Genomic DNA, 27,665 nt, shown 5'->3' with positions numbered 1-27,665 from the left:
GTTCTCATTTGTTAGGAAACTTTAATATGTCAAGTTTAAGCTCAAACGATGAAGCAAGTTATAATTTGGTAAAAAAAAAAATTTAAAAATGTAGGCACAGTCTCAAGTTTACACTATAAATTGCATAATCAGTGATTAGAGCCTCTTTGAAGAGTTGTATAGAGATGAAGCTAAGGTTATAAGAGATATGGAGGAATGTGAACTTCATGAATACATTTATTGGAAACAAAAGGCTGGAGTGAATTGGATCTAGGAAGAGATAGGAACATGAAGTTATTTCACAACTTTGTTAAAGATAAGAGACATGGTAATGCCAGCACAAACCTCATCTTTCCAGATGGTTTTTATCTATTCTCTAATAGGGAGATTACTTAGGATGCCATTAAAATCTTTGGCAATGTTTTCATTGAAGATTTGGATATGAATATTTTGGAAGAGCTTATTAGGTCTCGATTGCATTCCCACTATTGTCTCTAATGAAATAAATAAGAATTTTCATAGACCTATTTACATGGAGGAGGTTGAAGGGTGGTTTTTAAATTAAAAATGGGGAAAACTACTGGCCTAGATGACTTCCTATTGAATTATACCAAGAGTTTTGGATACCATCAAATGGGATCTCTTAGATGTGGTGGGGGAATCATATATGAAAAATATATGCTAAGGGATATGAATCATATTTTCCTTTCCCTTGTTGGTAAGGAGAGTAATATCATTGTAATCTCTTTATGCCCTATTGCTTTGTATAATGTGGCCTATAAAATTATTTTAAAATTGACTACAAACAAACTTAAAGTGTGGCTACATAAATTGATATTTGAGGAGTAGGTAGGATTTTTTGCTTGACATATTTCCAATGAAATTGTTATAGCTTCAGAAGCACTGCATTATATGAAAAATTAAAATAAGAAGGCTATGTTTAATAAGTTAGATATGGCCAAGGATTATGATAGAGTTAATTAGAGTTTTCTTCACAACATAAAATCTTGGGAGATGCATGGCCAACACCTTTGTCCTCCCAATGTTTCTTTGGATTTTGAGGGAAACTATCTAGATCTAGCTTAGATTATTCACAAGCATGACTCATATTTGCATAAGGTCCTTTTCTACATCATATTTTCATATTTGTATTCTACTTTGGTACTTTTGTTATATATCTTGTGCATTTAGTTAAGCTTGTTCAATTCAACCTTCTTTAACCTAGTCCATTGAACACACTCAACCAATCTTGATCACATACAATCATCAAACATGTGGGTACAAGACAACTTGGCTCTCCTTATAAGATAACAAGTAGGAATAACTTTAGGGAACCCCCCCTCCCAAACTTTATAAAATTGTGGTGAATCACATGTCATTTGGGTGAAAAAAATTAATAGTGTTGGTGAATTATGCATCAATCGATGGATATTTGGTGGCGAATTTTTTAATAGTTTAGACAATTTTTATAAAATAATGGCGATTATAATTTTTGTTTTTAATAAAATTATTAATATTGATGGCAAATTATGTTTTGAAATATAATTATGTTAAATGTATTATTTGAGAACTCAGACTGTTTGATGATCCAAGATCAATGGCTAAGGTTTAATTTCGACCAACATTTCTTGAAGGAAGAAGAATTGTCGAGGTAGTCACTAAAATGTTGACACGTATCAAGGTAAGTTGTCTGTGGAGTACAATGTCACTCATAAAAAAAAAAAATTCACATAGGAAAATGGGAATTTGGCGAATGATGATCATTGAAAGAGACACTCAATTAATTTCATGGTGAATAAGAGTAAACATTAAAGAGAAATATGGACAAAGAACCCGACTACCAAACTAAAATTATGTAATAATAGTGGCGAACGTTACGACCACTATATGAGTATCTTATAAAATTTGGGTGAACTGGTCAACTAGTATACAATGTTTTTTTTAGCCAATTTCTATAGCCCAATCAGGACATATTAGCCAATTGGTGAATAATAGCCACTAAAAAAATCCCTGATAACAAGACAAACCCACTCATATCCCTAATGTTGTATGAGAGAAATTTTTACCTTATAACTATATGCATTGGTTAGTATAGAATAACCTTTTAAACAAATAAATTGATGAAAATTGAAAATATATTAGTGGGCATCAAAAATAACCACAACTTCTAAAATATGCAAACAAGATAATGATTACAAAATTAAAATTTGCAATCTCATATTGGGTTCAATTAGATGTAAAAGTGAATGGATATGAAAGTTTGAGGATGGCGACCGTTGTGAGATTTGCAGGTGCGAGGGCCTGTGTGCCCTAGGCATAGTGTTGGACGTCCTTCGATGGTGGCGTTCACGCAGCGTTTTGGCCACAGGGGCAGACTGTGCTGGCGGTGCCGTTTTTGGATTGAAGGGTGGGTTTGCTTGCTTGGGCAGTGGTGAGGCCGGCAAGGGCGGGCCTGCGTCTGTTGCCTTCTTATTCTGGGGCAGCCAGTGTGGGGCATACAACTAGGGGTGGGTTTTTGTGGCTTCTTTTATTGATTGGGATTTGGATTTTGGTCCTTGCTTATGGGGCAATCAGAGGTCCCATCTCAAATTTTCTCTAAGGATTTGGTGATGGCTGAGTCCTCTCCTTTATTGCGGGGAGGGCCTGAAGGTAAGGGTTTCAATACTCCGTTTGGGATGCATGCATCATCATCGAAAGATTCTGTCTGTATCAAGAAGAAGAATGGATGTTTGGAGTGATCTAATGATCGATCGATGTTAATCATTCAACCAGAATAGATTTAAGAGGATGTGGAGTATTGGGGCAAGCATGTGCTCATTTGTAAGTTTTTGGGTCTCTGGCTCTCCCTTCCTGTGCTGGAATCATGGGCGCATCGGATATGGAACCCGGAAGGGGATATGGAAGTTCTTCTAGTGGCCAACAACTATTTTTTGGTCATTTTTTCAAGTATGTCAGACAGGAACAAGGTCTTTGAGGGAGGCCCATATTTCTTTAACCAAGTTGGGCTTTTCCTCAAACCTTGGCACATTGGATTTAACTCCGCTGAGGAGATCCCGTCTTGGGTCCTTGTGTGGGTTAGGCTTCCTCGATTGCCTCTAGAATTTTGGAGAGAGGACATCCTTCATTCAATATCGCTTCTTCTAGGGAAACTGGTTGGGTCGACCACACTAACCCAAGACCGAAAAGTAATTTCATATGCTCGAATTTGTGTGGAAGTGGATCTGAATAATCTGCTTCCTGACTTTATGGAAAGTTGTATGGGCATTTCTTCATGGGTTTAGCAATTGGACTATGAGACTTTACCCTTTAGATCCAGGATTTGTCGTGAGTATGGGCACCTACAGTGCAAATGCCCTAGGTATAAATCTTCTCAGTTAGCTACGATCGCTGTTTTGTCTCCTAAGGAAGACAAGGGTAAGGCCCAGATGCCAAATGGTCCCTCTACGGATAAGGAAGGTTTTATCCCAGTTAAGTCGCATAATAAAGGAAAGGGGTAGAAGAGAGCTTGGATGGATAGACAAAATGATGGTACTTTTAACAGGTTTAATGTTCTAGAGAATTTGATTCAAGAGGAAGGAATCCCTATGGAGTTACCTCCAGGTGATGGGTCCTTTTCTGCTCCCCAGCTCCAGGAGGATGGGGTTCTGGTCCAGGTTGCTAAGAAAGAACAAGGCCAGCTAGTTGGATTAGATGGAGTGGTTCAGGAGATTAGTTGTGATATTCCTGGAGGGTCGCATCCTAGTGAAGCTCCAGGTATCACAGGTGCAAATCTTCCCAGCAAGAAAGGGGTGCCTGATAATACAAAAGGCGCTAAAACTGCTTCCACTTTAGGCTTACAATAGAAACCTTTTAAAAAGGGGACTACAGAGAAGTCTTCTAAGAGTGGAAGGAAGATGGATCAGGAGAAGGTCAAGATGATGGGCGAGACTTTGGTTGAGGCAAGGGTAGTGATTCCAATTGACTCCCATTTCTCTCAGTCCTCTAAATGATTATTCTATCTTAGAATGTGAGGGGGTTGAGTAGCATCCCTAGACAAAAAGTTGTTCATAGATTGATAGAGTCTCATTCTCCAGATGTTTTGTTCATTCAAGAAACTAAGCTTTTAGTTGATGAATTGAATAACTGTGGACCAAATATTTGGCCCCAAGGCTGCTGGCAGGGAGTAAGTGCTCATGGGAACTCGGGGGGCCTTGCTTATCTTTGGAATCCTATGAAGGTGACTCCTTTGTGGTGGATTGCGAGTAGGTCTTCTATCTCCTTCTTGGCTTCTCATTTTGAGACAGGTGAAAGGTGCTTATTTTCTAATATTTATGCTCCTAGTGACTTGGTTGGTAAATCTCATATGTGGTCTCATATTATGTTTGTCTGTTCTCTGGACCCCTTTCTTCCATGGATTGTGGCTAGAGATTTTAATGTTGTTACGAGTCTAGAGGAGAAGAGGGGTGGACATTTCCGTCTAGGTCCTTCTAATATGCTCAGTAATAATATTGGTTCTTTGAATCTTATTGATGTTAAACCCAACTCTGGTATATTCACTTGGAACAACAGAAGGAGTGGGACGGAGGCTATCTTTGAAAGGCTCGATAGATTCCTACTATCCTGCTATTGGATGCATAGTAGATGGACTACTAGTTCAGAAATTCTTGATTGGAGAGGCTCTGATCACTGGCCTATTAGGCTCTCTATCACCCCTTTCAAGACCTCCAAGAATCCCTCTTTCAAGTTTCAGCTGATGTGGTTGAGGGATCACTCCCTATAGGAGCTTATGATTGCCTGGTGGTATGAGGGTAAGCCTTCACATGGAACTTCTATGTACACCTTCGAGAAGAGACTTCAGCATGTTAAGTTCAGGTTGAAGAAGTGGAACAAACAGTGTTTCGAAAACCTGCAAGAGCATTTGAGTGATGCTCAAGCTAGGTTGAATAATGTCACTCGCCAGATCAGGGACCCAGGCATGACTCCAGATTTGATGTCTCAAGAATCCTCAGCTCTGAAGGAAGTTGACGAATGGGAGCTTCGGGAGGAAATATTTTGGAAACAAAAGTCTCAAGTAGACTGGTTTCAGGAGGGAGATAGAAACACAGCTTTCTTCCACAACACTGTCAAGGCCCGTAGGTTTGGGAATTCTATCACTTCTCTTGTCTCTACTTCTGGTGATCGGCTATGTTCCAAGGAGGCGATTGCTTTAGAGGCCATCAGATACTTTTCTCAACTCTTCTCTAAGGAAGACCCTGCTTCCTTGGAGGAGACCAAGTCTATTTTAGACTGCATTCCTCATCTTGTTTCCAGCAGTATGAATAGAGATCTTTTAAAACCTATTATGATTGAGGAATTGGAGAAAGTGGTTTTTGGTATGCCGAAAGGTAAAGCCCAGGGCCCAGATGGGTTTCCCATTGAATTTTTCCAGGAGTTTTGGGAGATTATTAAATTTGATCTTCTTGATGTGGTCTAGGAGTCATATCAAAATAAACAAATGCTCAAGTCTATGACTGCTACTTTTTTGGCTCTCATTCCCAAGATTGATGGTGCTAACAGGTTGGACCAGTTCAGACCCATTGCTCTATGTAATGTCACGTACAAAATCATCACCAAATTAATTGTTGAAAGGCTCAAGCCTTTCCTTACCACTCTGATTTCTGAGGAACAAGGAGGTTTTGTCAGTGGGAGATAGATTCTTGATGGGGTGGTTATTGCTACAGAAGCTATTCATTCTATGGCCTCGTCCAAGGAAAAGGCTATGTTTATTAAGCTAGACTTAGAAAAAGCATATGACCGAGTTAGTTGGGACTTTCTGGGTCGTGCACTTCTAGCTTTTGGATTTACTACAGAATGGGTGGATTGGGTTCTCAGCTGTGTGTCTTCCCCATCCTTTTCGGTTCTTATCAATGGAGAACCTACTGACCTTTTCTCTGCTTCTTGAGGACTTTGCCAGGGGGATCCTATCTCTCCTTATCTATTTATTATTATGGCAGAGGGCTTAGGTAGATTTATAAAATCTCAAGCACAACTAGGACTTATTCAAGGGTGGAAGTGGGGTAATGATATTCCTTCATACACGCACCTCCAATTTGTGGATGATATTGGCCTGATGGGCCTGGCTACTGCCAACGAGGCAAGGAACTTTAGAAAGATTTTGGATATTTATTTTAAAGCTTCTAGACAAAAAATTAATGAAGGGAAATCTTCTATTTATTTCTTTAATACTCCTCAGTCAATTCAGCTCAAGATTGCTAGAATTCTCAGGTTTCAAGTTGGATCCCTCCCTTTGATCTATCTCAGAGTTCCTTTAGCTTTGGGGACTTAACGGAAAGAATATTGGCAAGGTCTTGTTGACAAATTTCATAGCAGAGTGAGGCATTGGAAACATAGGTGGCTCTCATCAGCTAGAAGGGTTACCCTGCTCAAGACTGTGATTTAGGCCCTCCCTATTTATAGGTGCTTAGTGCAAACCCCTCCCGTGGGAGTTATGAAAGATTTTGATGCTTTGTCATGAAAATTCCTTTGGTCAGGCAACCTTCAATCCTCTAAATGGAGCTTAGTCAATTGGGACACTGTTTGCTTGCTTAAGTTTGCTGGGGGTCTGGGCCTTAAATGTATGGCTCTTGGCGTCAAAGCTCTTGCTACAAAGTTATACTGGAGATGGTGCAAGAATCAAGACCGGGATTGGGCCAAGATTCTGACCCATAAGTATTTCCCAGGAGTGGAGGTTTAGGATATTCCCAGACTTGAGCTTGATGGTAAGGGGTCCTTTATTTGGGACACCCTTAAAAGGGGTGCTCCTCTAATTAAGGATGGTCTTTTCTGGATCTGTAATGAGGGGTCAAGTGTGTTATTCTAGTAGGATTCTTGGGATGACCACCCTCCTATTCTCTCCAGTTTTCCCCACCTTCAGCCTCTGTATCAAGTTTTTTCTTCTACAGGTTGGACCACAGTTGCTCACTTCAAGGCCATCCAGAGGTGTGGTTTGATGGAGGTGGTTAGCTGGAAGGATCCACAGCTTTGGCCCACAAGGGGCTCCCCAGAGACTCGGGCTGAACTGGCACATATTCTCTTCTCTAGGCTTTGCAGCTCTTCTAAAGACAAAGACATCCTAGCGTGGGGACCTTGCCCAAAAGGTAAGTTCAGTGTGGCCCAGGGATATGCTTGGTTGGATAGGAAATGTAATGTTATTCAGGAGGTTCCCTGGTGGAGGCAGGTCTGGAATAATTTTTCTTGGCTGAAATGTAATTTTTTTCTTTGGTTGGTTGCACAAAATAAGTGTCTTACTTGGGATAATCTCCAGCGAAGAGGATTTCAAGGACCCTCTTACTGTCCCCTATGTTTTTTGGATGGGGAAGATGCTTCTCATGTGTTTTTCTTATGTCCTCTCTCTAGTGAGATCTGGCATAAGTGGTGGGAGGTGTGGTGCCATAGATGTATTCATGCCGTATCTCTAATTGAATTTTGGACCAGCCTTGGCAGACCCCCTACGAAAACTTCATTCCTTCAAGTGGCCTGGGCTATTGGACCTTCTTTCATTCTATGGAATCTTTGGTTGGAGCGGATAACCGTCAAATTTTTTGTAATTCCAGCTTGGGAGCCACTAAACTATGGCAGTTGATCCTATCTAGGCTTCAAGAGACTATCTTTGCTAAATGTGATATGTTAGAGCTGGTGGATCCTAGGGATTCTCATATTATCAAAAATTTAGGATTAGTGGATAAAGGATTTGAAACTAGTAGCAGTAAGAGATACCAACCATGAAAGAGGAAGGTCTGTAGAGTGGGGAGATGGAGTCCTCCTCCTGTTGCAGTCCTAAAGATTAACACTGATGGCTCCTCCCATGGGAACCCTGGATAGGCTGGAGTGGGGGGGATTGGGAGAGATGCAGATGGTAATGTTATTTTCATATTCTCTATACACAAAGGAGTTCATTCCAATAACATGATGGAGGCTTTGGCCATTAAAGTGGCTATGGAGCCGGCTTGCTCTCTTGGATGGAGGAGAATGGTGTGTGAGTCTGACTCTCAGATAGTTGTGGATATGATTAATAACCAGAGAGTGGATGAATCTAGCTGGAAAATTGCATCTATTGTTAGAGAGATTCTCCATTTGAATAGCTTTGTGGATGGGATCCTTTTCTATCATATTCCTAGGGAATGGAATGGAGTGGCTGATGTCTTGGCAAAATGGGCATCAGAGAAGGGTGTTGGTTGGGATATTTATGATAGAGATGATCTTCCTGCTGATCTTAGTGGGATCTTCAAGCAATTAGTGGATAAGGATAGATCGTAACTGTGTTGGGTTGGTTATTTGGTTGTTCGGCCTGAGGCCTCCTGTAATTCGGATTTAATTGAATAAATTTTTACCCCTTTTTTCAAAAAATTAGATGTAAAAGTAAAGAACAAGAATATTGTTAACCCTAGTAGAAGTCTAACCCTTTTAATTATCTGCATACAATCCCAAAAAGAATCCCTTGAAGTACTAAAAACCTTAAGCCATACATTAAATCTTGGTTAGAAACCACAAAAAAATCCTCAAACCACATTAGAACTAGTTTCAAACTTTAAAAAAATCCCTTACACCTTATGAAATAATGGTTAGTTACAACAATAAAATTCCTCAAGCCATAAAAACGTGCAAACCATTAATAAAAACAAGAGCTCTGAAGGAGTTTGAGTCCTTGCCTTGTGAAGAGCCAAAGAGTATGCGGGGCATGTGCATTTGACTTTATTGTAATCATTGAGCCCTAGAAATTGGAAGCTCACAAAATTTTGATAATGCACACAAAATTTTGGTAATGCACTTCTTTATATTTTTCTCCCTTTTAATGATTTCTATAAAATATTAAGTAGAAATAATTTTAAATAAAAATAAATAATTTAGTTTACATTTTTTTTTCAAATTTTAAATAATTCATTACAGACATCATATATGCACATATAAAATCATTGTGGTGCACAAACTAATAATTTTTATTACGATGACTACATTAGATTAAGTGAAAAGTACACATTGAAATGAAATAAATCATTAAAACATATTTACAAAAGAAAAAGTTGGAAGAAAATGTCAAAGATTACTTGTGAATAGTTAAAAATGAATTTGTCGAACAAGGCATGTTTAGATAATTCATTAAAGATAAATAAAAACACAATAAAATCTAAAAATAGAAAATAACAATGAGGAAGAAGTTAATCTTTATAGTAATTTTTCCTAATTGAATTTTAATAAAGTACTTACTTAAAAAAACCATATGTAAAAGAATTAAAACCTTATTTTTACATAGATACTTGTAAAAAATAATAATAAGAAAGATTGATTTAAAAAAAATAAAAATTTAAAAATGAAAAATGTTATTAAAATTTTGAACTTTGAAATAGGAAAAAAATTATTAAGAATTTTGATTTAGCTCAAAAAATGTTTTTACTTTGCAAAACACATTTGTTTGTAATACAAATTTAGACATAAACATATAATACATTAAATTTATTTAATAAACTGCACTTATAATTAATAAAGTTGTGGAAGTATTACCCCTAGGTCTTGTTAGTAAAGTGCATTTCATGGTTAGTAAAGTTGTGTTGAGTATAGTTGGGCCACTCTTGTCAAGCCAATGAATGCTTGGATCACGTGTCCTAAATGGAAGTGGACACTCTTTGACATCTAAAATTAGTGGACTAGTTATTTTTTAGTTATGGCTGTTTTATTATTCAAGTTGCTAAAATATTAATGATGGCTATTTTTATTGAAGTTGCTAAAATATTATTGAGATCTATTAGATGCCCACCGCGGAGATGTCAATCATACTTTTTCCTTTGAATTCTAAGTGGCTAAAACAATCCATGTATTATAGACCCATAACACAAAAATCCATTTCATTGATCATTTTGGCACATTTTGTCGAGAATGAAAACATGGGTTGTTTGTAGTTGGGGTTTTTTCCTTCAATTTAGGGCAACATAAATTTCACTTTAGAAAAATCGTCAAAGAAAATAAATCATGAAATTAGGTCTATACATAAATAATTTTTAAATTTTTTTTTTTTTATTGCTATTATGAGTAAGAGAATGCATTATGCATAATTTAGAACCCACAAAATTTTCTTTCTTTCTCGCAGGTAAAAACCTTGTGAGTCCTGAATTTGTAGGACAACAACATCGAAGGCGAAATTCACTTGTATATATCAAAGTAGACCCATCGTGTTGCTCAAATGCATGAGGCGATTAAGTGGGAGGAAGGTTCTTGGGCATGAACTGCAAGATAGGATCAATATCTTCTTTTGAGAAACCACACTATTTGATGTTATTATTTCCATTTTTTGATGGTCGATTGCTTCTAGGGGTTGGTAAGAAGCACATATGGAGATTGACATGACAAACAAGTGGGCATGGTTGCTTATTTAGATCATGTTGTCCAAATTTTTTTACGGGTAATCCTATTTTCTTTGATGGAAGTGGCACTCAAATATATGGTTATGCTTTGTGTTGATCCCCTTCTTTTTGTTGATATGTGTGAAAGCTAGAGTGGAAGAATGCAAATTCTAGAGAAGAAGTTTCCAAAAACTTCATTTTTTCAAAATTTAGTGTGAAAAAATCATTTTTACCTCTGACATAATTGCCAGTAGCCAATCAAAAAATAGAAATTGCCCAATCAAAATTAATTAAAAAATAAACTGTTATTCAACTTTAGAAATTAATTAACTTTGATTATAATAAAAACTAATTGTGGTAATTGTGACCATCACTGAAAACATTAGTACCTTGCCTTATGCAAGGAAGAGACTAAAGAGTTTCTAGATACAAATTTAAACTAGAGTTGAGAAATGGTTCAAAGCCCTTTTAAGTTCAAAAAAGATCTTAACCATGCTATAAGATTTAAACTCCATCAATTTTCTCTACCAAATTTATGAGATCAACAAACACATTTGTATATCCTTCATTAGTTCAACCATTACAAATATCATTTGCAGAATGTTTGTAGGTATTTGTAGAGAGGTTGGGAAGATGACTTGTAAAAAAAAAAATTGATGTGAGAACAATGAGAGAAAAATAATACAACAACGCACACACATGGTTGAAAAGATGATTTGCAAAACATTTGTAGGTATTTCTAGAGAGGTTGGGAAGAGGACTTGTGATTTGTGACTTGCAAAACAATAAATGAAACAATGAAAGAAAAATAATACCACACACACACACACATGGTTTAGTTAACAAGCCCCATTCCATGGTAATAGATTTTTCATCTTTCTTGTTGCTAGATACCTACAACAATGTTGAACCAACATGTTGGGGCAACACATGACGAATCGATGATAGACTACAAAAAACTGTGACACAAACAAAGTAGGAGTTGAAATGTGGACAATTGTTAAGAATGAATAGATTATGACCATGTTTATAAATTTGTAGTCAAAAGTAATCATTTAATCATTTATAGATTCAAATTAAGTAACAAAAAAATATTATTATATATTATATATTATGCTTTAAGAATTTGATAAAATAAAAATAGTATATGTTTAATTATTATTCATAAAAATATTGTATAATTTATTAACATTCTTCATCAAATATTTGTACTAGTGCAATCAGAGATTAGTTTCATAAGCAATACAATAAATAAGAAATTAAAAAATAAATATTGCAATAAATAAGAAATTTAAAAAGTTAATATTACAATAAATAATAAATTTAAAAAATAAATATTTAGCCAATAGGCTACTTATTTGAGGATCCTCTGCCGGGAAATGTCCTGTTCCTGGTTCAAGTCAGAAAATATGCCTGGACCGAAATAACATGCTCATCCAGTGGACAACATGCAACTCGGCCAAAGCAATGTTGGACAACGTGTAACTGTCTGATTTTAAAAAAAAATTGAGCCCCTTAGCTGCCAGTAGGCAATGAATACGATCACGCCTGTAAAAATGGGCACCAAGATGCTGCTTACAAATGAAATTACGGTTGTCGCCACCATGTTTCGACATTGAACTGCTTGGAGAGGACCGTGGCACTTTATCCTGTCTCAGCAAAAGAGAGTTTGGTTTATGAATTCTGACTAGCTGCTCATTTTTTCTATGATTGGGAATGGAATGAAGTTGCCTCCATTATGGGAGAAGATCAACTAAATTGTCTACTAGAGGGGGCTCTCATCAACTATGGGAATAAGCATTCATCAACTTATATTGATAGCAGGTCATAATAAATCATAAGCTTAGATGATTTTTCTATTGGCATGTAGGATGAAAGGGTATGAAGACTTCAAGTATAAAATACTTAAAAACTGAAATTACACTAATTAGCAGTTGCAAGCTTTTGTGCTTGCAATGATGAGCCTACTTTAAGTAAAATTTAATTTAATTTTGTAATGAATTAAATAAGTAATATTTATTTATTTCATTTATCATATACTAATAAGTTATCATCTAAAAAATATTTCTATAAAAATCTATTATGAAAAACTAATAAGAAAATAATGTGAAAAAATAACACATATAAAGTGGAGCAAAATATATATGAAATAATTACAAAAACTAAAAACTAAAATAAGGGAAGTTCCGGTGCTTCACCTCTGTGAGCATCATCTAGATCCAATGATTGCTATGTGTTCTATTTATTATCATGAGAGATGGATTCTTGTAAATCACTACTCATTAAACATGAGTCAATGAGTTTGACTCAAAAACTACATAGTTAAACCCTGATAACAATATCATGATTTAAATTGTTGTGGAAAAATATCTTCTACTTATTAATTTAAAGTCTTTTAGCTTAAATATATGAATAAAATCATTTTAAAAAATAAAATAAAATCTTATTAAAAATCTGTACCAACTTAAATATATGAAAAAAAATCATTTAAAAATAGTCTCCGTAAAATTTTATATGAAAAATTAATATGAGAAATATTTAAAAATATATATTTAAAAGTAGCAACTCCCACAAATATCATATTATATTGGCAAAACTAAAAATCAATATTTAAATGATTTTTTTGCCAATTTAAAAAATAAATTAAAATAATTTAAAAACTAAAACTTCAATCATACAAATACCCTAATCTCTAATCATATTCACCAAACTATAAATCAATATTTAAAGTGAACAACTAAGCTAATTTTAAAAATAAATAAATAACTAAAACTTTAAAAAATATTTATAAAAGCTAAAAACTAAGTTAAAGTCAATTAGCTTAAATATATGAATAAAATAATTATTTTAAAAAATCTCCAAAAATTAATATGAGAAATATTAAAAATTATAGTAAAAAAATAGGAACTCCTCCCACAAATATCCTACAAGCTAAACTAAATATTAATATTTGAAGTAAAAAAACTAAACTAATTAAAATAATTTTAAAACTAAAACTTCAATCAATTTTAAAAATCAAAATTAAATAAAAAGAAACAAAAACATGAGTTGAAAGTGGAGATAACAATTTTCTAAATAAATAGAAAAAAAATAAGAGTTAGATAAATTAATTTATAAAAAGAAAGAAAAACATGAGTTAAAAGTGGAGATAACAATTTTCTAAATAAATAGAAAAAAATAAGAGTTCAAAGTATGGATAAATTAATTTATAAATTAAATACAAGTATTAAAAATGGAGATAAGTAAATAATTAAGAAAAAAATAGAGTGTAGATAATAGCTAATAAAATAAAATAAATGGAAAAGAAACAAGAGTTAAAGTTGGAATGAGATAAAATTGGTCAAAAAATAATAAACGAAAAGAGTTGACAATTTTTTGATCAAATGCTGACAATATTCCATCGAAAAAGGTACTTTTATGGGGACAAAGTTCCCACATATAGCCTGTCAACTAAATTATGTTAGACTGATATATGGGTTTCTTGCTTTGAATGTATTAAGGATATGGCTCAAACAAAGGGAATTTGGGTAAAATACAACAAAAACTTTTATGTGTCTATAGAAGTATTAGATACTATGAGTAAGTCTGTTAGAGTATTTGCTATAGGAAATAACACAAATGTGAGTGGGTAATGCAACAAATGATTTGATGAACTAAGATTTCTACAAGTGCGCAAGGCACCCGATTTGGCTATTGACATATTGAAGGTAAAAAACTTACACTTGCTTGACTACAATTTAAGGGAAAATGAAATTTTTCGTTTGCCCATGGTAAGTTTCTATCTCCAATTCTCACCTATATTTGTTTACAAATATGAATATAATTCCTATTTTTTGGGTTATGATGCCTTTTCTAAATTTTTCTCTTCATTCGAATGTTTCTATGAGGCCCTTTTGGATCTATGGATTGAAAGTACTCATACTTAATAGGAGTAGGGAACTGATGGGGGTAGTATACATGCTGATTTAAAGTTTAGGCATCTAATTTAGTTGAAACATTTGGATTTGGCAAGGTTTCAAATTCATATTAGAGAAGTCTCAAATTTCATGAAGGTTCATGGCCTATAGAAGCTATTGTTCTCAAGAATTGAAAGTCTGAGGGAGTTATCAGGGTTGATCGAGAAGCTCCAATCACTATAAGAGTTCCATATGTTCAAACTTAAGCATGTTTACCTAATCTTATTAGGAGAAGGATTTAGAGAACTAAGCTTCCTTGGTAAGCTTAGTTTGAAGAATTCCTACAAACTAGAAGAGCTTCCCAGTGAATTCAAGAAGCTGGTGTCATTACAATCATTGAATTTATACAAATGCTCCAATCTTGTTTGGTTACCAAAAAGGCTCTACCATCCTTAAAATATATAGATGTCAAACTGTGGGAGAAATTAATTGTATAAATGCATTAGTTAAATTCAAAGATTTGTGTAAGGAACCCCTTGTTAAACTAGCCTTATTGTTTGGTTCTAAAGTTTTGGCATTTTGTCAAACATTTTGCATGCAAGATCTAGTTCCTAATTTTTTGATATACGAGGGTTTGTTTTGATTGGTCATTCATGAATTTTCAATGCCAACATAATGCAAAACTAAGTATAGTAATATCCTTCTCAAACACAACATCAATACACCTTAAAAACAAGATTTTCTAGAACAACACAATAAATTGATAGTAGATTTGAAATTGAAATTATCAACTCTATCATTACACACTTCAGATTTGTATGCAAAGAAGTCAAGGTTTTTCTAACCTTTTTGAAGCCCAAAAATAAGGGTAATGGTATCCCATCCAAAACTGTTGTCACTAGTAATTGGGGATGTATTAACTCATTATTGGAAGCATGCAACAATTGGGTTGAATCCTGTACAACTTATGATGCCAATCTTCTACACACAACAACTACGCTTTCCCAACTTCTTTCAAGATATTCAAACCCTTATGATCTCAATAGTCTCTAATTTGTAGTTACATGAAATACTTGGAGATGAATTGAACTACCAACATGAACATTGATAATGAATGCAAGTCAAATTATAGAGTTATGACTGAGCTTGCACAATAATATGCGAGCATGGAAAATAGGCTACCAGAAGCATTAAAGCAACACAGATACCTTGCTTTGCTGATGTTTTATAGAGTGAATTTTCACTAACAATTTGTCTTCATTGAATCATATTATATGCTATTAAAAATGTCTCCTTTGTTCTATAGACTACAAACAGGTCCAAATTAATGTAGTTGTAGGTGTATTTCATCAAATAATTCTTTTATAAAGTTTGAGTTGCTCCACAAAACTTTACTTATGACCATCACAATAGACTCTTAATAAAACACACATGCTAATATCATCAATGCTCAATGAAAAAAACCATGTTCACCTATAGTCTCTGGTGTCTTACTATTACTATTCCAATTAAAGATAAAGTGTTGTAATTTTTAGTATAAATTGGTCAGAATTTGGTCAGACTTGCCCTACACAATCTTTGCACCAAAAATAAAATGTTAAAATCTATAATACAAATACTTGGATTTGGGAAAGCAATGATGGATTTCAGTTGTAAGAGTTGTGAAAAAGATTTGATGTCTATTTTATCTAAAAATGTTTTAAGATAGGGTAAAATGATTTACTCAAGCCTAATTTGTAGATAAATGCTAGTGTGGAAATGGATGCTGCAAAAGAATTAACTAGGGAGGGAAAACCTAGTGATACAAGTTGTAATCCTATGATCATTTTGAAAGCTATGGATAAAGATATAAGTGGAGGAGCAATGCCCCAAAATTGCTCCAAGGAAAGGTAGTTACATGTTAAGTTTTCAAATTTTGCATCGCTACCATGGAAAAAGGTTACAAGAAAACTGCCCAAGCATAAAGAGGTATGTTGGCTAACCAAACAAACATCTTTATTTTTCCTTCCTCATTAGATAATGGTTCTCTTTTTTTGGAATTAGATAAGTTGGGTAACCAAACAAACATCTTTCTTTTTCCTTCCCAATTAGATAATGGTGCTCTTTTTTTGGAATTAGATGCTTGTAGTTTTTATGGAAGACTTTTCATCCACAGAGTCTTTTTAGATATTAATATTTAAAATAAGTATTAATTGAGTATTCATGGTAGGTGTATTCCTAATTAGAAGCTACTTTGAAGACATAAATAGGCCACTAGTCATCTAAAGTGGCACCATGTACATACTGTACAAAATTTAGATTTTATTTAGCATGCTCAGATATGAGTCCTTTGAAAGGGAGTGGTGGGTTGAGCTCTGTAAATGGAGGTATTTGTTTCTAGTACACAAATGAGATTATGATATTGTACATCGTGGATGAAATAGAGATTTTTGGGCTCAATCAGTATTGTTTTATGCAAGTAAATTGGTTCTTCTCTTTCAAATGATGAAATAAAGACAATCTATTTTATTTGATCAACTCTCAAACATTTCCTACCAAGTTTTAGAAGGGCGAGCTTCAAGAGACCAACAATTGTGCAACATTTTCTGGAACTTCTATTGAAAATCTTCCCAATAAAATATTGCAACCACATCTAACATATAGAATGTAGTAAAATATGGTTTAAAATGTCATTTCCCCCAAATGAAGAAGGTGTCTTTTTTAGATTTAGCCTATTCAACTTTTTTGGTAGAGATGGTGTATATCTACTTTCCACCATCCATAATAACATTCAAGGCCTTCCATTCTCCCACATTTGTGAGCTAGTTAGGCATTTTATATCCTTTGTTGGAGGGTCCACTGCAATACCAATGGTGGTATATGGGGTTGTAGCAACTATATACCCAAATGGATTTATAGGTATTTATATCAAATCTGTGTATAGGTTAATAGTATTGACAAATGAACTTTTGAGGAGCACATATTCTAGAAGCCTCTAGTTGTTATGGTCAAAACAATCACCAAAGAAATCAAAATAGTAAAAATTGATAGGTTTTAAGTGCAAGAAACTATTTAATTCCTTACTCCACTTATCCTCAAAGACTATTAGTGAACTCAAGTTATGCTACTTGAAAATGTAAAACCTATGTTGAAAGGCCAAACAAGATGTAAAATGAAAACCTTAAACCGTGCAAACACAAGTTGGATGATCATATATTAACAAGGATACAAATGTTTCAAATTGTGCTAAAAAGGGCATGACATAATAGGAATTCATGCTTGTAGGGGTTTGCGAATGGAACAAGGTTTTTCCATGATGAGAATCATAAAAATTACAGCTAGGAAATTTGCGTTTCGATCAACTTGATGCAATTTATGGCCAGTTTCTCACATTGCCACAATCAAATTAAAGAAGTTGAATAGCACATAAAATAAATACATTATAGATTAGATACAAAATACAAATGGCTAGGTGAAATAAGTTGAAGGTAAGCTGATTGCATGTTTAGATTGTGTTATTTTACAAAATATTTATTTGGCAAAAGAATTCCAAGAAGTTCACAAGAACCTCTTTGTGCCCAACTAAGATTTCATTCCCAACTCTGCTTCACCCAATATCATAATCAATAACAAAATATTTAAGTTGCTCTACCAAAGATCCTCAAATGTTTTTTCTCAAAAGGAAGAAACAACATCCCATTATTAGGTTATTATAGGTTAAATTAGAGAAGAGAATCTTTATATCATCACTCTTCCTTAGCAATCATAGTAATTCTAGTTCCTTTGGCAAAGTTTTAGAAGCCAAAAAACAACAAGAACAAATTGAAGAAGCAATAGGGAAAACAAGAGAGATGGGATTTATTCTCAAATGAGGAAGGGCAATGAGGTTGAATACAATGTTCTAAGAGATCCCATTGTGAACTTGGGTAATAATCACACTAATTCCATTCTCTATGTGGAGAAAGTTTTAGAAGTGAGAAAATATTAAGAAGAAATTGAAGAAGAAAAGGAAAAACAAAGGGAAATATGGGATTCATTGAAAATGGAGCTCCATGAGAAGGGAAGTGACATTGAATACAAGAGTCTAAGAGATCCAATTGTGAGCTTAGATAAACCTTTAATTGTTAGTGAAGAAGAAAAGGTAAAATGGTTTCCCCAAAATTTGACAAGTTTTATATTTTTTTCCCTCAAATTCACTTTCTTCTCATTTCCATTCAAAGGTCAAATCTTTTTTCCACAACTAGTCACTTCATTTCATCATTGGCATCTAAATGATTAGTTGTAGTATATCGTTTAAAGCCCTTGTATAATAACACATACTTATTAGTCCACCAATGACAATATTTCAACACTTCCAAGTTCACAACTCTTTTGGCACTAGCAATACTCTTATGCTCCTTGCAAATAGTTTTGTTAGGTTAGTCATTGTAACTATTTAATCTATTAGAAGCATAGAAAATGAAGTTGAATTAGCCATGGTTTGTTCTATGTTCCAAGGGTGGTAGTAGGGTAAGGTTGGCAAGCTTTGGTAGCCTATCTGAACATAGGATGTTATTACATTGTAGACATGCCATTAGGTTTTCTCTTTGAATACACAATTTTCTCAAGCTAATGATCAAATAAGAATATGGGGAGGTCAAGAAGGTGGCTCCAGAGGACATGGAACATAAAAGGTAGTTGAATATTCCCCCCTCTTACATCTTCAAGAAATCCCCTCTTCTTTCATATTTTGGGGGATTACTGGTTAAAACAAAATTACCTCTTTTGGTGGACAAGAACAGGAGGATGGAGAGCATACACCCTTTCTTGTTTAAAAGTAGTTTGCTCTGCTACACTTTTATGAAACTGTCAAGAAACCAAAATTATATTGCACATACTTTTAGCAATGCAATTTGTTATATCATTGGAAGAATCATTATGATGCCATATGTTTTTTGTTATATCCTTTGAAGAATCATTATGACACCATATGTTTTGGTTAGATAGATATTAGAGGGGAAGGACTCGAACCCATTACAACAACATATGCTTGGGTTGGATAATTACGAGGTCCAAAACCTATTACACCACCAAATGTTTTAATAAGATGAGTATGAGAAAGGTCCATAGCGAGAACCACACCCATTCAAAGCAAGTAATTAGGAGTCAAACTTCTTAATAATTACCATTTGTGTTGGAACAAAAACTCCACACCCATTTGATGCAAGTAATTTGTTTGTGTGATACATTTACTCCTCCATTGCATTTGTTACTAGCAGTTGTGATTTTAAATAATTATCATTTTGTTGCAACAATTTTTTTTACAATCCAACTCTTATTTTAAATTGGATGGTGCATGCTATTTTCCATTGATGATCTATTCACTTGCACTAATTAGTAATGCCATCTTTGTGCCTATTGCATTTTTAAAAGATAACATTTGACTCTTTTAAATGTAATTACTCAATTACATTATCTTGGGAAATTGATTGTCACATCTAAATGTTTATGGTTTAACAACCTATAGGTACAAGTGCTAGTTTAGACATTGTTTAAAAGTACATGTAATAACATGTTAGATTCAATGATGCATATTTGAAACTTCATATTGAATGAATCATCTATCCCAAGACACTCAATGATGCATATTTGAACTAGCATTCTCATTGATGTTGTGCTAATAAATGGATCATTTTACTTTAGAAACGCTTTGTTTTGGCATTTGCGACATTCTGGTTTACCAACCCCAGTCTATTTTCTACTACCAAGTATTCATCATTGACGAGGACGATTTCCTGGTTTCCATTGGCATTTGACATAGTGACTATAGTGTGGACAGCGATTTCAAAGGTTTTCCTTCATTTGAACTTTAGAATTTCCAAGAATGAAGGTAATGTTATTGTATTAATTTTGTTTTTAAGGTTTTCATTGTTCAAGTTACAATTTTTCATTGCAACAGGTTTCACTCTTATCAAATGCAAATAATGATCTGAAAACTCACTCCTCCTGTATAAATGATTATCTTACAGTTGGTTGTCACTAGATAATGTCTCTAGAGTGATTTCGACTCTAGATCTAAGTTCGCTGCAGGACACTCACGGCTCAATGCACCCAATCACTGCTGAAAAGACACTCCATTTTGAGGAATGCTGATTTTTTTTATCCTGATATCTTAATTTTAATTTTACCAATTTGTCTTTCTTTCACATAAAAATCTCGAATTGAACCAAGCAGGCCTTAAACAATTCAGTTTGTTAAATTCTTATGGGCATTTCAAGATTTGAAGATACAAAAATCTAAAAATGAATATACTAAATAACTGAGTTTACATGCCTGGAAAAAACAAAAAATGCAATCGAGATTTGATTTTTAGAATAATAAAAACAAGGAGAATGATGATTTCTAACTGATTTAGAAATGATATTGCAACTTGGCTCCTACAAAGAAGCCGAGCTGACAAAAGCTCAGGCATTAATTGTCTGACTTGTCCAGTGAAAAACATACAAAAGCGTTTTTAAAAAATATTTCGGTTTAAGATAGAGCATTTTAAATAAAGATGCAATCTCCTTACATCTTCCTATTTATTGTTTGTTGCAGGCTGCAACATCATTATAACTGTCACAATGAGCCCTAACAACACGAGTGAGGACAAGAGCGTTGAAATTGAAAGTGAAAATGACTCATTTGATGAACCTAGCACAAAAGGAGTGGGGCGAGGCAAATCAAACTGAAACAGGCTCTATTGGGAGTGGCACTTTCAGCCCCCCTCCTGAAATCCTCAAAACATGGGCCAAGGGCAGAGTTGATCCAAAATCACCCTTAAATTAGCAAACTAAGGTACCAGCAAGGCCTACGATAGTTGGGGGCACTAGAAAGTGCAAGTGCACCATGTGTGATGAAGAATGGTGTGGCAGTATTACGAGAACCAGTGCTCACTTCCTTCTTGTTGGAGGCAAAGGTGTAGAAATATGCAAACAGGTGTGCAAAAGTTGTAAGTACAAGGTTGAAATATTAAAGTTGTGAGATTGCAATGAAGGTGAAGCAATTTTATGGTGTACTGTACCACATAGACAATATGATCTCCAAGATATTGCCAATATTACCGAGTCTGATTCATGAGTGCAATTGACAAAATGTATCTTCCTAATGAGGCCAGTGAGATTTGTACTTAGAGAACAAAATTTGCCATTCTATGGGGGATATTCAGAGGCAGCGAAGATAGATATATAGATTATGTCACAACAAGTCTCCAAGTTGTGGTGGGCTATGCATGGACCTCAATCTTTGATAATTATATAGCCATTCGTTTGCTGTCCTAGGTTTCTAGTTCTTTTGTTGCCCAGAGAACTGGTCTACTTACAACTTCGTCCGCTTTGTTTAGAGGAACAAACTTACTTCTAGGAGGGTAGAGAAGCTTGTGACAATACAAAGTGCGTTGCATCTCAGCTATGTACAAGGAGAGTCCAAAAACCAGATTGGAGGTAGAGTCAGAAGAGTCAACACAGATTGATGATGATGCTACAGAGATATGGCTGGCTGGTATTGGTATGGATGAGCTTATGAACTCCAGCAGTTTGAGTGATGAGGATATTGAGGAGTTAGGTGAGGATCTTGGGGACAATTAGAGTCATCAGACTCGACTTCTAGTATTTACTAATTGTTATTTAGTATTTTGTTTTCGAATTTGAAGTTTGAACATTGTTGAATCTTGATAACTTGATTAGTTGATTGTAATTTTGACAAAATTTAGATCATGATTAGTATGATTGTGAAATGATCTTTTTCAACTTGATTAGTTGATTGTAATTTTGACAAAAATTAGATCATGATTAGTATGATTGTGAAATGATATTTTTCAAATTTTGATAACTGTTATTGCAATGCCCGTATTTGATATTCATATATTTCATTTTTGACATTTGTCATTTGAATACTCCTGGACTCAAGTCTCAAGTTATTATGCTATACATCTTTATCTTTTTAAAATTAATAGTAATTTTCAAGTACTAATAATGTTACTATATCTATTATCATTATGTCAGCACTCCTCCCCCACCATCCTCCTCTTGGGGTTCCCAAACTTAGGCGGTAGGCCCCCAAGAACCCCTATGGCAAATGCACTTCCCCGTTCCCCTAAGGAACCCCGGGAACTCCAAACTCCATGGAACACTGGTTATTAGTGTAAATTTGCTCTGCACTATCAATATAGTAAATTTTTTCAAACGTATCTTGAAATAAAAAAGATGATTATTGAATTGTTCAAGAAAGCAACTGTAAGTTCCATCTTTTATCCTTCGTCATAAATATATTATATATTTGTTCACTGAGATGAAAAGTGGTGACTGATCAATAATATATTTGGAATACTATATATGTAGAGCACTTTTGATATGAAGTTGAAGTTGTTGAACATAGTTAGACATTAAGGTGAGAATGTTCATAAGGTTGAAAGCTCTTTCATGCCTTCATTATTATATATGTAGAGCACTTTTGATATGAAGTTGAAGTTGTTGAACATAGTTAGACATTAAGGTGAGAATGTTCATAAGGTTGAAAGCTCTTTCATGCCTTCATTATTATTGTTGCTACGTTACAATTTAACGTGGTAGCTACTTCATTTCTCAGAATGAGAGGTTTTTCACTCTGTTCCATAACCACTCGTCTAAAACTTTTCTTTAATTTTTAAGTTGATGAACGATTATTTGAGCTCCATATTGAGGCTGCAGAGTTGCCACAGTGGCAGGGGCATGAACATAAGATGGGGACACAGAAAATGAGAAATGCTGCAAAATCATTGCCAGAACTACTTTGGCTTCAATCATAGCAAAATTCTGGCCTAAACAAGCTCTAGGTCCCAGTCCAAATGGCATGAATGCCAACGGATGTTTAGAAGCCTTAGCAGCACCATCAGCAAAGCGTTGAGGCCTGAACTCGTCTGCATCGTTTCCCCATAGCTCTGGATCATGGTGGATTGCAATAATTGGAACTGAAAGTTCTGTGCCAGCTGGAATATTGAAGTCTCCTAGCTTCATTTCCTTGTAAGTGTGTCGACTTGTCTGTATGGCGGGGGTATACAATCTCAGAGCTTCATTCAGAATCATTGTCACCTGCACAATCAATGAAAAGGATTCACTTCTATGATCGACGAATATTCATTTTTTCAAAAGGTGGGAACTATTTAGAGACCATGATGATGTGGCAAGCATCTATGAATTTCATAATTCCATTTGAAGAGAGACCTTTCTTCCAAAGTTGGTTTCCCAAATCTGTTATTTAAGTTGAATTCCCACACTTATTTTGAGAACTTTCAAAGAAAGGTATATCTTCAAATTAGAATATTATAAATCATAGCTACTTGCAGAGCAGGGCCATTTCATTTCGGATTACAAATGGAACTTGGGGCACTGATCTTACAATTTTCAACCGGTTAACATTGTCAGTGTGGGGAACATCTTCTCCACAGATTTCCAGGACTTCTTTTCTAGCTGCTTCTTGCCACTCTTGATGCATTCCGAGCAAAACCATGGTCCATGTTAAAAGTGAAGATGATGTTTCATGACCAGCGAAGAAGAAAAATTTGCACTCCTCAATAATCTCTTCAACTGTCATGTATGCGTTTTGGAGGCTTCCTGTCTCCTTCTTAATTGTAGCTACCATGGTACCCAGCAGATCATTACCATATCTTTCTGATTCATGCATGCTCAATGTTCGCTCTCGCGCTTCAATCAACCCTGTCAATGATCTGTTTATTTCTTTTCGTAGTTTCCAAAGTCGTCTGTTTAACTTTGTGGGCAACAGTCTGAATCAATGCAGGACCAAAGGCTATTTAGATAAATGCATGCACATTCAGTTTAAAGCTTAATTGAAGTACAAAGAATATATTCACAAGGAACTGCTCGGTTCAAGGAAAACACGAGGATCCACAAAAGGAGATTATGGTGGTTGGCACTGTTTTCTCTTCTACAGTCGGAATTCTGAGTTTTCTAATATTCAAATGCTATATGGTTCATAATGTAGTCCTTATTGAAGGTAATAAATAACTTGGTCTGCGATAACATGCAATACTCTCTACTAATAATATATTCAACTAATTTCAGCTGGCCACCGTTGTAGGAAATAGGAGAGTTCATAGACATCATGCACTGACCATTTTTGCTAGACTCTGGACTAGGCATACATGATCCTTGGGTTAGTCATTGTGAGTTTTAAGATTTAATACTTGTAATGTTAGTGTGCCACATTAGGATAAGGGTCTCTTATTGCCGAATGATCTATACAAAGGAAGTAGTGAGTAACTGCTAATCATCAGTTAAAAAAATTTATGTTTTAAGCTTTTTGAAGGTTATCGTTCGAATTGGCGAATTGGCTTTCTTCTAGTACTCAAGTTTTCCGTTCCATTTCACTTGTGTTGATTTTCTAGATTCCTGTTCATGCAATTGTGTTCTGCAATTCTGCTACTGCTATGTGTAGATCTGTTATGACCATTGATGTTATTACGCTCTTGCGCTAATTAATTTCATTACAAGATATGAGAAACAATTTGCGCTCTTATGCTAACTAATCCTAATATAAGTAATTGATTTACTCTGTTACCAAAGCTTAGATAGATACCGTTGCAAATCGCATACAAGTTCTTTTGGCATTGACCCTGTGAGCACATAATTTTTCAAAATGGATATAAGATTGATTTGTATCTAGAAGGTCTCAAGGATACCATTTAACATGATGCAAGGTTATTTTATCCCTACAGCATACATGATCTTATGTCAGAGCCCGCAGGTCAAAGGAGAAACAGCTATCAAGGAACAAATTTTCGTTTCTTAAGACCAACTCTACTAATACGCTAATAATTGAAGATTAACTGTGACTACGTATAGAATCAATGGCCTAAATGTGCAGAAAAATGTCAGTCTACATTGAAGGAGCAATGTGTGTAGAGGATGGCAGGAATTAGAACATGAATATGAGAAAGAGGAGACATTCATTAAGCAACCATCTCTTAGTCATGCTTTATTGATCAAGCAACTCTGCAAGTAAGAGGATTTATATTGATTGGTTCAAGTAACATCAATAATTGAAGTGACAACAAATTAGCATCTGGTCTTAAGTTTCAAGTTTTGGTAGCAGACAGTGATACAGTTGTTCAAGAGGAAGTTTCATAAAACTAAGGTAAATATAGGTGAGAAAGCACCATGTTTACCATTATGATGGGGAGGAGTAAATGTGGTTCAGAAACACAATGATTACCGGTATGGTGGCTGTAAATAGATGAATTCAAAGGGCCTTTTATCAAGCTTCAGTCAGAAGGTTGAATGGTAGAGCTAAGTAGGTTGTAAGCAAAATGACCATAAATGATTAGCTCCCATCAAATGACAATTTTTTGAAAAGGGGGTCATCAAGTTTTGTGGACTAATTGTCTTCATTTCAAGGAAAGCAACAACAAACAGAGAACATGGTCAAACAATCTAACTCACCACCAAATATTAGGCTCTATTGTAAAAAAAATTCAGATTGAATATATGATCAAGAAATCGAAACAGAGAGAATGATCCATACGCAATTAAGATGAACTCAAATCCCTTAAACCAGCAATAGCAACAGTGATAACCAATCTCAAGTCTATCCCTTCCAAAGCAAAATTTTCCATGACAATTCCGACTTCTTTGAATCCAACCAGAAGGATCCTTATTAACTAGACTGATTCAACAAAACATAGATGACATGTTTATAACCTTTGAAATCTTAATAACACTGTCCGTCTTTAACTAACCAAACATCACAATGACCACAAACCCTCAAACTAAATATAGGACAAGACCAACAATCACTTGGACCAAAACTAGGAATAGAAACTGTACGAAATCCAAAGTGAAAAGGAAACTGAAATGTAAGTTCAGGTGCTAGCTTACCCGAAACCAGGAATATAAACTGTACGAATAGCTTCAATAATCAGATTGAGTTGTTCCACCTGCATGTCAAATATATGCTTTCCTTCAACATAGCTGCTTCCAAAGGCTGTTCGGGATATAATATCTGCCGTTAAATCCCGAAATTCTTTTGACACCTCAATCTCTGTCTCTGCATCACTACCGATTCTTTCCTTCCACCGCTCCATCATATCTGAAGCGCTGCCCGCTACAGTGGAAACCATCCCCTGCAACCACCACTACCATCACGATTTCAATTTTAACTTATAACGAAAAGCATCCACGGTCACATTATAAGTTGTAAGGCCGAATCACCTTACCTTTAACTTTTCTGTGTAGAACACTGGGTTGATTATTCTTCTGTGCTTTGCCCATTCCTCACCATCCAAAGCACCCATTCCACCTCCCATCAGCTGCCTTGTTATACGGTTCAGAGGCAGCTTTTCATAATGTCCAAATTTGGTGGAAAGAATTTCTTTAACGAGCTCCACATCTGGGATATTCACCTTCGCCTTTGTACCAAGCCAGTATACGAAGAACCGCCCTGTGTTCAAAACCCATTTTTAAGCTTTGCATACTTTTCAAAACAGAAAATATAAAGCAGCCATTTCATCAAATGCTGACTACTTTTTATCATTAGGAAAATGATCAATCGTTTACAAATTATATTGCCTGATTGCTAAGTGTGACTAACTTCCACTAATTATTCCATGAACTGAAAATGAAAATGAAGAAGAGAGAGTCGCACCATATTTGTTAACACTGGCGTAATAGTGGGGCAGAACTCGGGGTACTATTCGATGAGAAAAATCCATTGGCTTCAATTTGGCTTCATCCATCATCTTCATCATCTCTGGAAGATTGCCATTCAGTAGTTTGTAAGGAGGGCCCCTCATACCCTGAGCTTCAAAACACTTTGACTGTTGTCTAGGCCTCCACCATATGGCTCTCGCTATTTTTATCATCATATGGGCCAAGCTTAACAGTAGACCCCATATAAAAAGTCCTTTCCATCCACCCGCTTCCATTGCTACAATTCAGAAGCTTCTGCCTCCTCCTGATTGCAACTTCTGTTTCCTTGTCTTGTGAATAAATTGAGGAGATTTGTTGCGAGCTTTCTTTCCACATTTACAGATATGCAGAAATCTATGTATATATTGGGGGGAGAAGAGTGGTCCTCACGCTACCATGCTTATATTGGACGGAGTGGATTATAGAGTGTTCCCCACACTAACTCAGCAGTCAGCGTCTCAACACTGTTATGACGTTCAATGTAATGTACAATTTTTGGCCTTCATTGTAGTATTCAACTTGGAATTGGATACCTTCGCTAGTTGGATTTAGAGTTTTGGACTAGTCAAATTTCACAATGCTGGAGAGATTGACACAAACATATTTTTATTAGTTTCTCGACACAGGTTCAATTTTTTATCACTTCAATCAATCGATCCATATAGAATCAAATTTTTTTGACTTGGAAGTTCTACAGTTTTATTTTAATAATTCTATTTTTTTAATTACATATCAATATCATGTTACCATTTTCTAATTTT

The 27,665-nt window shown here is 35.0% G+C and overlaps 1 protein-coding gene and 1 long non-coding RNA gene across 3 annotated transcripts; one reads left to right on the top strand and one right to left on the bottom strand.

Annotated features, from left to right (window-relative positions):
• Window positions 1–19,933: 19,933 nt before the first annotated feature.
• LOC149530692 (uncharacterized) lies at window positions 19,934–22,054 on the top strand. Its single transcript, XR_016358456.1, has 2 exons — window positions 19,934–20,075; window positions 20,783–22,054. It is a non-coding gene; the product is annotated as an uncharacterized LOC149530692 (long non-coding RNA).
• A 676-nt stretch (window positions 22,055–22,730) lies between these two features.
• LOC149530691 (cytochrome P450 CYP72A616-like) lies at window positions 22,731–27,282 on the bottom strand. Of its 2 annotated transcripts, none has more exons than XM_089808713.1 (5): window positions 26,861–27,282; window positions 26,433–26,656; window positions 26,095–26,351; window positions 23,600–23,984; window positions 22,731–23,292 (listed from the first exon to the last, which is right to left on the bottom strand). In XM_089808713.1, exons 1-5 carry the CDS (start codon window positions 27,138–27,140, stop codon window positions 22,861–22,863), a joined length of 1,578 nt encoding a protein of 525 aa, XP_089664839.1. In that variant the 5' UTR covers window positions 27,141–27,282; the 3' UTR covers window positions 22,731–22,860. The 2 variants fall into 2 exon arrangements, with proteins under 2 accessions (XP_089664839.1, XP_089664840.1); XM_089808714.1 differs by having other exon boundaries at window positions 26,095–26,339; window positions 26,861–27,280.
• Window positions 27,283–27,665: the final 383 nt, after the last annotated feature.

Source organism: Cupressus sempervirens, chromosome 11, assembly GCF_028749045.1.
Source record: "Cupressus sempervirens isolate cs-2001-9-10 chromosome 11, ASM2874904v1, whole genome shotgun sequence".
In the NCBI taxonomy this organism is placed as follows: domain Eukaryota; kingdom Viridiplantae; phylum Streptophyta; class Pinopsida; order Cupressales; family Cupressaceae; genus Cupressus; species Cupressus sempervirens.
The sequence above is the reverse complement of the archived record's forward strand: the minus strand, read 5'-3'. Positions and strand labels throughout refer to the sequence as shown.

Excerpts from the sequence above, each read along its gene's own strand:
- LOC149530691 (XM_089808713.1), bottom strand. The coding sequence starts at position 27,140 with ATGGAAGCGGGTGGATGGAAAGGACTTTTTATATGGGGTCTACTGTTA. Across the intron at positions 26,657-26,860 it reads CGCCAGTGTTAACAAATATG|GGCGGTTCTTCGTATACTGG; the intron begins GTGCGACTCTCT and ends TTTTGAACACAG. Across the intron at positions 26,352-26,432 it reads TCTACACAGAAAAGTTAAAG|TGGTGGTTGCAGGGGATGGT; the intron begins GTAAGGTGATTC and ends TCGTGATGGTAG.